Raw genomic sequence first — 12,122 nt, forward strand, 5'->3', positions numbered from 1 at the left:
GTATAAGACATATGTATTGTATATGCACAATATACACTAACATGTATCAAGACAGCAAAGATAAATATAAGTTTCCTACACAGAAGCTTGCACTTAGGCTCAGAGAGAGGCAGAGCATCAAAAACTCAGTGCTTTCTTATACTTCCTGTTCCCTAAATGAAAACTTTAGAAAACAGAAACAGGCTAAGGAATTCACTTTTACTATAGGTTTTTCCTAAGGAAAAAAAAGCACACATTTGTAATTCCAAATCTATGACATTCGGCATAGGTGATCATAAGGTAATTTTCCAGAATCACTCAGAACTAACCTACAAAAATGTCATAGCAAACAATCAGAGAGATGATACTTCATCTAATTTTCTGAGAACTTCAATGAAACAGCTCAAAGCGAACACTGTGCTATCAGCAACACAATAAAAGAGTATACCTCACAGAAATCACCTCAGCACATCCAGCGAGACATGAATAGGAAGCTCAACTGAGTGCCCTGAAGACAAGCCAGTCCTGGGCTGCAGCTTCTTATGTTTTCACAAGGTAAACTACACAAGTTTCTGGACATCCAAACAGATGCTAGCAACATAAGATGAAGCAAAACCAAGGAAAATACACAAAGTATACCATTGTTTTTGAATTCATATCAGTATGATACCCCTGGCCTGTACACCCAATAAAAGCTGAGTCAAAACAGAGATTGCTTCCAAGCAAGCTTTAGTTTGCCATTTTGTCAAGGAATAACCACTAGTCACTTAAAAAAAATAAAATAAAATAAATTTAAAAAAAAATCAGTCTTTCAGAAGTACCGTCTTTCAGATCTTCAGGGATATTTTTATACCAGTTGACCACTGCTACTGCAGCAGTGGCCGTTTCCAATACATAACCCTTAAAGAACAGAAATAACTCAGAGGCCTCCTAATCCAAATTCTACTCTTTGGATAAAACACATGGAGTCTGAGAGGGAAACTATTAGCTACCGTGTAGATACGCGGTGTGAGAGCAGGCAGTCACTTGCAGATCCACCAGTTGTCAATTGAAGGTTTGGGTTGCCATAGTTTTCAGACTTGCCCAGAAAAAAATCCCGTCCATGTTTCAAATAGAAGACATTTCCTTACAAATCAGGTCTTTGAGTAATTAAATGACACAAGGAAAGCAATATATAATCTATATTGTGGAACTCCCCCCCCCCCCAGCTTTGATAGGAATATTAAAAAATTACTTTGTGCACCTATTTAATTGACTTCAATAGGACACAGTGTAAAGCAAGAAAACAAACAACAAAAAAAAAAACCTAATAGAGCATTTTGAAGTTCCAGTCAGCGAAAGCCTTTCATATACCCTTTAGCTCCATATCAAATCTGAGATCAACCCTGATAATGTCCTGCTGACTAAAAGTCTAAAGCTACTTCAGAAGCAGAGGTGATCCTGACTGCTTGCCATTGTCTAGCCTGTTGGAACGCACAAAGAGAAGTTTAATCTGGTCCAACAGAAAATGTCAAAACTGAACTAAATGTCAAGATTTCATTACCTTCTGAAACAGACACCGTCCTGAAAAATAGCTGCAAGCACAAGACAATTTTTAAATGCATTTGGATACCAGGCTAAAAAAACCACCAAAAGTAGTTTAAGAAAATAATGTAATTACTCAAGTCCAGATTCTAACAAAAAGCAATTGCTTTTTTGCGATTCCTTGGATATTTTACTTTTTTTTTTTTTTGATAGCCTCAATCTAATTTGCAGTCCTTAAGTACTAAGGATATGATTTACCAGGAAACACATCACGTAACGATACTTAAGAGGTTGTTACCTAGTGAACTTTAAATGAAAATAAAGCAACCAAAGTTAGGAAACTCAGGAAATACCAAACTTAAATGTCCCAACAAGGAAATCAGTGAAAAACAAAAAGGGCAGCCCTTGAAAAATAAATGAATACTGCTAAAACTATTTGCTAGCAATAAACAAGTTGAATAGCCAAGCAAATGGATAAACACTCAGTGACACATAATAATTTGAGAAGCATATTACTTGTCTTATGTTACTGTAATTACTATTGAAATTATAACACTTATCCTCTTTTCAGGTTTGGTTTGTTTTTTTTTTTAACCTTAAGTGAAAACACAGAAAAGAATAAAAACCCACAAAATTGAATACATCTCTCCATTCAGCCAGACAGTATGCTCTTATTGCACCAATGAAATGTTCAGCAGCCTAATTACTCTGCCTTCATCCTGTCATGCCAGCTCCTACAAAACACACACTAAATCAGTGAGCTTCAACAGGTAGGATCATTTCACAGGCACTGTAAATGAACTGCCCTTTTCCTCTTTCAGATGCTTCCTTCAAATAAGAACAGTTCCATAATGGTGAGGATGAAAGAGGTATAACCATACCCACCCAAAAGGACTAATTCATGAATGAATATTTAAGATAGTGTATATTATATTGATAACGTATACATATGCCACTGCATGTATGTGGGTGCACATGCCTGTGTGCTGTTTAGCTACAGAGCTGTTATCTGTCTCAATACAGATACTATATAATCTTTTGTTCTTGAATTAGCACTTAAACCTCAAAAATCCCACTTGTACTACAAAACTAAGCAATATTCCTATTTTAAATACAACACAACATTGCTCAAGAAAATGCACCTTCAAATTTTTGTGGTTCTGCTGCCTTCTACTCAGTGTTCTCTCTCTGCACAGGAATTGCTAGATCATCGACTGAGCCAATGGTTGAGCACCAGGTGAGAAGACATGGCTAACCCAGGGAGCACAAGCGCAAGCAATGCAACTGAGCAACTGGAAGAGTCCATCCCTCCTTACCTTCCTTTAAGGGCTAACAGCCAAGGGAACAGCATACCTATTTGGAGACTGCACCCTTTTTGAGATTCCACCAGCCCTTGGAAAGGGTGAGCCAATTTTTTCCATATCACTTTCTAAACTAAATCTTGATGAATACATTTAGAAGTGTACTTTTATCCTAGTAAAAGGTGCTATAATTGCCTTGCATTGCTGCACATACTCCTTCCCACCTTCCTGCCCTGCACCTTTAAGCACTGACAGAAAAACACCACTCCTCCCCAGCACCAGGACATGCAAGTGAAGCCTCAACCACACCAGGGAAAACTGACAGCTGCAACAATTGCAGCTCCATTCATGCAGGAAGAGGAGCGATGAGTCTTTTCTGTGGCTATCGAGCTGCTTTGGTTTTCTACAAATATCCATGTTATTTGTAAAATCAAAGATTAAGGATAGCCCTGTACTGATTCTTTTGCTAACTTGTCTAAACTACTGCTTTCAAACTCCAAGAGGAATTGCCAAAAACTCAGTCTGAGATCCCTGCGTGGATACTGGATACATTCCTCCTGTATCTGAAAAGGCAACGGCCAAGATTTTCTTATCACTGCTATCAGTTCTTATGTTAAGATGATCACAAAGAATTTGTGATCTGAGAGTTTAAGCATCCTCAAGTAGGATGAATGTTCTGACAATTATTGCTTTGACATATCCTAAAAAACAGCCTTAATTCCTCACATTTAGAATGGGACACTCCCGACTTACAAACACAGGCAGTGAGGAACCAGCAAAATGCCATAGGGCAAGACTTAGAGCCAACAAATGTGAAACTGTGCTGCAGAAAAACTATGAACTCCTACATGCAGAATGAGGAAAGGAAAATTGCTTACTAGGCTGCTGCACCCCAGTGGCAGTACCCCTCAACAGCAATCAATTTACCTGGCACACATCTAACCAGCTTCCCACTGAGTACTCAGCTGGACCTCACTGGGCATCAACCCAGGTTTATAACACAGCACTTTATTTCTTTTCTCATCAGCAACAATTCATATTTAGTTTTGTCACAGTCACCAGGAAGGATTTGAAGAGATAGCGGATAAAGTTACTTGGGAAGTTATGCTGACAGGCAATAACATAAGCAGTTCTTATAAATACTTCTATTTGACTAGATATACATCTTCAAAGCAGCAATGAGTCTGCTCATTTGGACTACTAATACTTTTCTCCCTTGTGGCCAGAGCTACAGAGAAGTCTGATAACAGCATCAGATCAGCAGCAATAGGCAACAATCCTGGGCAAGAAAAAGGTTTTGTCTCATGTTAATATAGTGAAGATGAATACAAAATAAACAAAAGGCAGTGACAAAAGATTATAAAGAGTCTCACGTGCTACAAGAAGCGGAAAGTTTTTGCCAAAAGCTAAGCATTGACAAGGAAGGAATGGGGCACAGCTGCCTGGTAGTTAGGGAAAATGAGGGAAAAGGAAAAAGGAATGTGGAGTACCAGCTTGTGCTGAAGTTAACTGAAGGGTTGGAGGATGATGAGAGCTCAATAGGAGTGCTCCCACTGTGAGCCCAGGCACATGCAATACAACTCACTCTTTGAGAAACCACACAGTAGAGCTCCCCAACAAGGAAAGCTTACCTTTTTGAGTAGGGACTTGGACTATCCAAAAAAGTCAGACGTGCCAGAAGAGGGGGAAAAGAAGAAACTAGTACATAAAATACATTTATTTCCATTTTTTTGTAGATCTCAGGGTCTAGGAAGTTGTTTCAAGGCAGCTACTCTTCCCATCCTATTCTCCCAACTAAAAACATTAATTAAGAACAACATCACATTTCCTCTGCTCTCTCTTTATCGGGAATTCTAGTAGAGAATTAATATGCCTTCTAGCTACAATATAAATTGCACATTATTTCCAGCATTTTAAAGAGGACAGTTTTTTACGAATCACATCATGAAGCAGACAGTGTTTTTTATTTCAGTCTGCTCAAACAGTGCTCCTGATGGAGCAGCCCATGTTCAGGACTGTAAAATTAGCCTTAAGTGATGGCAGAGTAAACGTTCAGAGTATGCTTTCCAGAGACCACTAAGTGAAAATCTCCAAAACAAGTCAGAATTCTTTAAGCAGACAGTACTACTCCTACGATTGTTTCTGTTTCCTGTTAAAAAAAAAAAAAAAAAGTCATCTTAAGGTTTAAGTTAATCTCCAATTCTGTGATTCACAACATGATACACAAGTGCTGCCTGGCTCAGTTTGCTGTTTTTGAGGGTTTTGAAGTAAACCAAAGTCAGCCCAAGCTACTCAGTATCAGAAAAACAGCTTAAAATCTTAGTTTTCAAAATGATTACAACTACCTTTCATTTTACTAGAGAAGACATTTTCCTTGTACTATTTAAACAAGGCTCTGCATTCAAGAATTCAGAAGAGGAACTGACATTTCCTTCTGGCAGTGCTTCTTTAAAGCGCTGTGTAATCAAGTGTCAAATCTCCGATGTAAGTCCCCTGTGCAACCTATTGCAGTGCCACAAGAGTGCTGTGGAAAGACATGTGAGCAGAAGGTGGCAACAGAGCACCAAACCAATACCTGCATCTGATTTTACTTTGAATTAAATGCTTGCCGCCACCAGAGAAGATGCACACACATAGGTCATACACCTCCACCAAAACTATAATGAGTTAGGCATGGATTTCTTGTGGCTACACTTCTCTTGGGTAAGAGTTAATGCCAGAGCACTAATTATGTCAGCTGATTACATACTTCCTAACATCATAAATCCCCTGAAACAGAAGCCAAGTATCTTAGTTACACATCTACATGTCTCACCACAGTTGCACTGCAGCTCCCACATCCTATTCTGTGCAGTCCACAGCAGGACATCCAGGGGCCACATGTGAAAGCAGCACAGGTGAAGAGGACTAAGACAAAAAGCACAGGGATAGCTTAACTCCCTCACTCAGAAGTGACTACTACTGATGACTGTCAGCTCCTAGATCCCACCACCAATCATCTCAGGCTGGGGACTGATGCTCAGTGGGGCATCCAACTCATTTTATTATTTACAGGAACCAACGGTTTTCGCAGCCATACAGTGATTAAAACATGTCCTGTAAATGTTTCTAGAAATGACTTCAATGGTCTGTAAGGATGTTGGCACCCCAGTGCTGCCAAATGGAGATTTGTGTGAATACCAAAGCTATAAATAATGTTAGGAGGCTTTGGTTATTGATTATCCACCACTAAAAGGATCCCACAAGCAAATCCATTCCTAGATGGTTTGTCTTCTCTATATCACTGTAATAGATCAGGTTTAAGAAAATACAACTAAGCAAATGCAAATAAAAAGTTACTTGCCACCATAAAAGCCTACCAGATTTAAATACAGTGTTGCCCAAAGTTATCACGGTGGCAAAGAGATCAGGATCCTCAATTCAGATTTGGAATGACTGTGAAGGCCTAAGTGCATTGGTATCTGCCTGCCTAATATACCTGAAATCTTTAAAGAAATACTTTAATATCAATACAGAGCTCATAAATCCACCATTCAAAATGCACAATAAAACATGTGGAGCAAGTGTTGGATGGAAAGTGAACGTATGAAACAGCTTTAGCTCACTGAATCTCAACTGAGCACTCAGATACACGGCACCTTCAACACGAGGTACCACCACCCCCACTGCAGTGCTCTACCTCACTATAGTTCATGCATTAGCATGCCAAATTTCTGAGACATTGAGGGAGCTGGGGGCAGCTGCTGTAAATCAATATCGTTCATCAGATACGGTCCCATCTTACCCTGGAATTGTTCTATACATTCACACTGTGTGAATGAATCTAGCTTTCCAATTTCATGATCAATGAAATATCTTTTCCTTTTTTTCCTTTGTGCCTCCCATGTAATAAAGACCTAAAATCCCCATTTAAGTAAAATAAAAAGTTAATATGCAATGACTGGGAAGTCAGAACAAATTATTCATACAAAATGGTTCACACAGATGAGCAATTCCAAAACCACGTTCTCATTATGCAGCTGAAAGTCCTTCCAAAATAGTAAACACTTCTTCATTTGAGATTAAGGAGTCACAAAAGCAAACAAAAACACACCATATACAGATGGGACAAAGATCCTATTACCAGCAGGTAATTTTATTACTAGACACCTTACTAAAATAGTACAGTGTGTTTAAAAATCAATAATTTATTAGTACTGAGCTAGACGAAGCAACTAAAATGTAACACAGGAGACAAATCATTAAGTATTAGATATTCTAAAAACAATGATTATAAAAAGTTAGAGGGAAAACTGCATTGCACGACAAAAAATACTTACTACTCTCTTCATTCCTGACTGTTCTACTGATTTAAAAAAAAAAATAAACTGCCCACACCACAACCAACCCACAGAAGCTATTTCTGATCCTGGCTTCTTGTCTGGCTTAGTGACAAAATTGCATGAGCCCAATTCTGACAGGTTGGCAGGGAATCGTCATTGCCATTTAACCTTCGTTCCAGAATACTGGCCTTTATCAGAGAAACGCTGCACTCAAGTCCCTTATAAATAGCTTGGCTTCCCCTTGACACATGCACTTGTATACTGAGCTTTAAATAAACCCACACTGATAAATATATTTGAAGAAAGCCACTCATCTTTGAGGGCACATCCTAAAGATTGATAGCACACATCTTACCGGAACAGTAGGAAAAGAACTGCCAATCTATACTTAACATATGTACCAAGGTAAATGAAACTTCACTGCAGCTGGGTGCACACTTTCAGATCAACAGGATACTTATGCAAAGATACTGTTTATAACAGTACCTTTCAAGGGCTGAAGATATCACTTGAATTCCTGGTGTCACATATAGATGTCTTTTGGAAATATTTGCTTTACTATATAGGTTTATTGGTAACATTTTGTGTCAAAACAAGTGGCCTTCTTGTTTGTTTTGTTTTCTGAACTGACACTGGCATAGCTGTTTTGCTGGAAGAGGTCACAAATCCACAGGGTGTCTAAATAGCGTGCCTGCAATTTCTAATGCTGCTACAGCATTGCCAAAGAGAGCTAGAAAACATCAAACATTTCACACAGATAAAAGCTGCAGTACTACATTTGCAATGTTAATATTGAGGATGTAGTGCAGCTCAGCAGGTCAGATGGGATTTTGCTTCCATCTATAATTGCTATCATGCTAGTACATCAACACAGCTGTTTGTTTTCATAATTTCTCCAAATTGTAATTAAAGCAAAAGTTTTTTGTTTTTTCAAAAACAAGATCAAAATGAGACTTTAAAAAAAAAAATCTTTTCCAGTTTTATATGTTCCCTCCCTGAATTTAAGATGTCCTTTATCCTAGAACAGCAGATTTCCCATTTCCCACCCTAGAGGGCTGGAATAGAGATGGTCTCAGGAATTCCCTTAATTTAGGGAGGTGCATAGAGTTCAGAGGCTGAGCAGTTCTATGAAAGAAATCACTTGAAGGTTATTAAATACAGAGATAACACCCAGCTCAGGAAATCTCGAGCTGAAATCTGTTGGAGTTCAGGAGATTATTAAGGAGAACTGTCAGAAACACTTGCCCTACCATAATTCTTCCTCAAGCACCAGGCTGTGGCTACTGTTGAGAAAACACTGAGAAACATGGGCCCTTGGACTTGATCTTCACATGCAACTTTTACAGATGACAAATGCAGTTACCATCTGAAAGTCCAAAGTTTATTTCATTGTTTGCAGACTGTCTGAAGAGTGAGGCAAGCAACTGTTTGTCAGTTAGCAGTGCATTTACAATTCAGGACTGCCACCTAGCACTACCAACAACCACCAGTTCTTCATTTTCTAGGAAGACCACTGTGCTCTCTTCGTGATGGCACTAGTTTTCCTTGGGCTGCTTCTGTTCTTGTTTCTAGTACATTCTAGGTCAGGTTTCCAAAGTTAACCATTTCTAGAGGATCCTACAACTGACTTCTGTTTTAGTGTTTGTCCAATTCTTAAGCTAAACCAGTATGCAGCTTTTCCAGATGCTACTTATCTTTAAAAGCTTTGAAAGATTAATGGTGTAGTCTAAAAGTCATTAACTGACTTCCTCAAACAGTTAGCAACTTTGGACTCCAGCAACTTCTTCCAGCAAATATTACCTCGTGTTTATCCACAAAGGGATTTCTCCAGTCATAACACTCAGCTGTAGGTTTTTCAGCCTCATTCCCAGTAACCCCATAACTACCAACCTGAGCTGGACATCATTCACAAAACACACTGCTCAGGTTTTTATTCCACTGTACATATTAATTTTGAAATCTCTTATTCTTCTACAACAAAATGCAAGCAGGCTTCTTAGAAAGGAGCCAGGGGAGATTTGGATTGGGTATTAGGAAGAATTTCTTCTCAGAAAAAAGTAGTGAGGTACTGGAACAGGCTGCTCAGGGAGGTGGTGGAATCATCGTCCCTGGAGGTGTTCAAGAACTGTGTGGATGCGGCATTGAGGGACCTTGTTTAATAGGCACAGTGTGAATAGGATGATGGTTGGACCAAATGATCTCAGCGACCTTTTCCGACCTTAATGATTCTAACAAAGTACCATTTTTCCATCTAAGAAATGGACATTCATGTCTAACTGCTAGAGCAAAAAGCTAAAATGTAGCAGAAAGTCTATTGCAAATTACTGTGCAGGATATTATCCAAGAGTTTTGAGTGAAATTAGCTACATCAGCTGAGTCCCCCTGGAGAATTTATAGATTCATTTATGTGCTTGCTAATCTGAGATTCATGAGTAGGATCTTTGTTTTATTCAGCATGCATTCAGACACACTACACTTTAAAGCAACACATGCACACACACACACAGATTTCCTTTTTTTTTTTTATTGAAAGTGTTTGGGGAAAATGCTATTTGTACTGCTTTGATGTTTATGATACAACACTTCCTTGTTATTTTTATGACCTTTATCATTAATACAGTTCCCATAACAGCAGATCATAATCTGTTCTCATGGATACAAATTAATGAGACGAATTACTGTGACATTAGAGTCTGAGCAAAACAAGAGCAAATGATGAAGCAGCCCATCTTTCATCAGCTTCTCTAGCTAAAAGACTCCAAATATGCAAATAAAATAGCAACTACTTTCTCTGCTTCTCCATTTCCATCTCTGCTGCAATGCAGGTCTGCAAACCACGCAAGTTACCTGCAGGGTTGCAGTCACTTTAAAAATATATGTAACATATACCTGTCTCTGGCCCTGGGCTATTACTGCCCCTGGCCACCCAAAACTGAGGAATAGATTTAATGAGGGAGCAAACTGATTGCTTATGTTTAATGTTTGTTAAACACTTTCACACCTGAGGCACACACTGGACGCAATAATTGGTTACCTCAGCCTGCTCATTTTAAATAGAGAAGTTTTGAGGGATGATATTTTAAAGTTATTATTTCATACCTATATAGAGTAGTCTAGGGAAGCCAACGTTTCAAAAAGGAGGTGTAACTGCACGGTACTGATTCTTTGTGAAGGACAGAAGCCTATCCATTGCAGCAAAACGAGTGATGAGACTGCAGTATAGTTTATCCTAATACGTGCCACTGGAAAACTTTCCACTATTGACAAATACCCAATGCAAACTTCAGTTCTAATGGTTTTACTTTAGCCCTTGAAATGTAACAAACAAACAAACCTTTAGAGAACGTTGGTGAAGCATTTAAATCAGCAGATTAGGTATGAATTTTTAAGTGGCACTTAAAGACCAGAGTCCTGCAGCACACGAATACATCTAACATCTTAAGCACAAGCTTAAAAGAATGACTTCAGACACCACACATTGTTGCTGGTACGTGAAATCCTGACAAGTGTCATCATATCTCGGACCCATTTGCAGCTGTGCCACTGGAATATGGATGGAGACAACCAGAGGTAATAGTATTCTTCAATTATATTTTATTGAAAATTCTTACCTATATTCCAGCTTTTCTCAGTCAACAGTTTATATACCAGGCAGAAGACAGTGTTGCCTCCTAGAAGATTCTGCCTAGCTGCAAAGTAGACCAACTGGAGACAAGAGCAAGATAAAATAGTTGAATTGTACCCTCCAAAAGACACCAGGGATTACCCCAGCTAAACTTACCAAGCTCATCAATTCAGTGCTTCAAGTATTTTAAAAAGAAACATTGTTGAATGAACGCTATGATATGAATGTAGGATCTGTTCAGTCAGCTCTCTGCCATTTAAATACAAAGGAAATGTCAAACACTTAAAAGCTACAAATACTTGCTTAACTTGTCTGAGCATTTGCAAAAAGTTTAGTTTTCAACTCACTCCATAAAATATCATTCAGATCTGCCCATTTAAAAACTTTTTTTTTTTTAGTTAATTCCCTCCTCCCCCACAGAGACTGGCACACACACAGTGTTTTGCAAAATGGGGGAGGCAACCAGTAATTATCTGAAGCCTTCATGGCTCATTAACTTCCATTTGTGAGGGGCAAGTCTCTCTCCAGCTATGTAGCTTTGCTGCTAATTGTCCCTGCATCTAAACATTCCACATAGACATCTATAGCATAAGTAAAACACTGAAATCTTCACAGGCTTTCTGGAATTTCTCCCATTTTGGAGTCAAAGATCCCAAGATCAAAAGAAGATAACCACAACTCCTTCCCTTGCTCATTTTGGTTATGATAAAAATACATTTTGTAACTCAGGCCAGATCCACGCTGGATTCAATTAATCATGAAGAAAATGAATCTCCTACATACCTTTAAAGAAATGCAACAAGGCAAAAAGCAGTGCAAACTCACCATACACCATGTCATCATTATTTTGAAAGAACACTCTTAAAGTCAAAGGGTAATTTATTCATCATGCCCCTTCCAACTTTTGTTTCCCTTTAAGCTGCCAACAAAAGTACCATTTAATGCAAAATGCTATTAAAAAAAAAAAATCTGTTCCTTGGAAAATTAAAACAGGAAGATTATACACAGTGACTTAAAATTGTGACTGTCTAGACTGGATGTATAGTATCTCGTACCATTTTGAAACACTGCAGAAAAGTACAAGTTAAGCTACAGCAATGCAGCCAGAAGAAAAGGATGAACAGTCAAAACTATCATTGCTTTATGTCTGCGCATACAGCCATTTCAGATATATAACAGGTGATGCAATTTAACTAGTACTAACAAACAAGAAATCTTGAAGCACTGCATCCCTTTTTCAGGGGGAAAATTAAAACAAGAAGAGATGAGGTACAGAAATTTTGTCAGTTCTAGGATTTCCATTATTCACTCCGGGTGTCTGAATACTAATGTGCATGTCCTCCACTCACAGCCTTTTCCACAAAAATGACA

The 12,122-nt window shown here is 38.5% G+C and overlaps 1 protein-coding gene across 4 annotated transcripts in view; it reads right to left on the reverse strand.

Moving 5' to 3' along the window:
• ANK2 (ankyrin 2) overlaps positions 1–12,122 on the reverse strand; it is a 306,380-nt gene that overhangs the window by 264,999 nt on the left and 29,259 nt on the right. Inside the window, exons 1-2 of one of the 4 annotated variants that reach the window (XM_042870745.1) lie at positions 5,620–5,705; positions 4,436–4,456 (exon numbers count right to left, since the gene is read on the reverse strand). The exons of 2 other annotated variants lie outside the window; for them this stretch is intronic. In XM_042870745.1, the coding sequence (XP_042726679.1) occupies positions 4,436–4,456; positions 5,620–5,673 (75 nt within the window). In that variant the 5' untranslated portion in view covers positions 5,674–5,705. Of the gene's footprint in view, positions 1–4,435; positions 4,457–5,619; positions 5,706–7,123; positions 7,151–12,122 lie in introns of those variants that run through there. One more of the 4 variants, XM_042870756.1, reaches the window with a different exon arrangement.

This window comes from Lagopus leucura, unplaced genomic scaffold (assembly GCF_019238085.1).
Source record: "Lagopus leucura isolate 7727_CA_CO unplaced genomic scaffold, USGS_WTPT01 Super-Scaffold_100004, whole genome shotgun sequence".
Taxonomy (NCBI): Eukaryota; Metazoa; Chordata; class Aves; order Galliformes; family Phasianidae; genus Lagopus; species Lagopus leucura.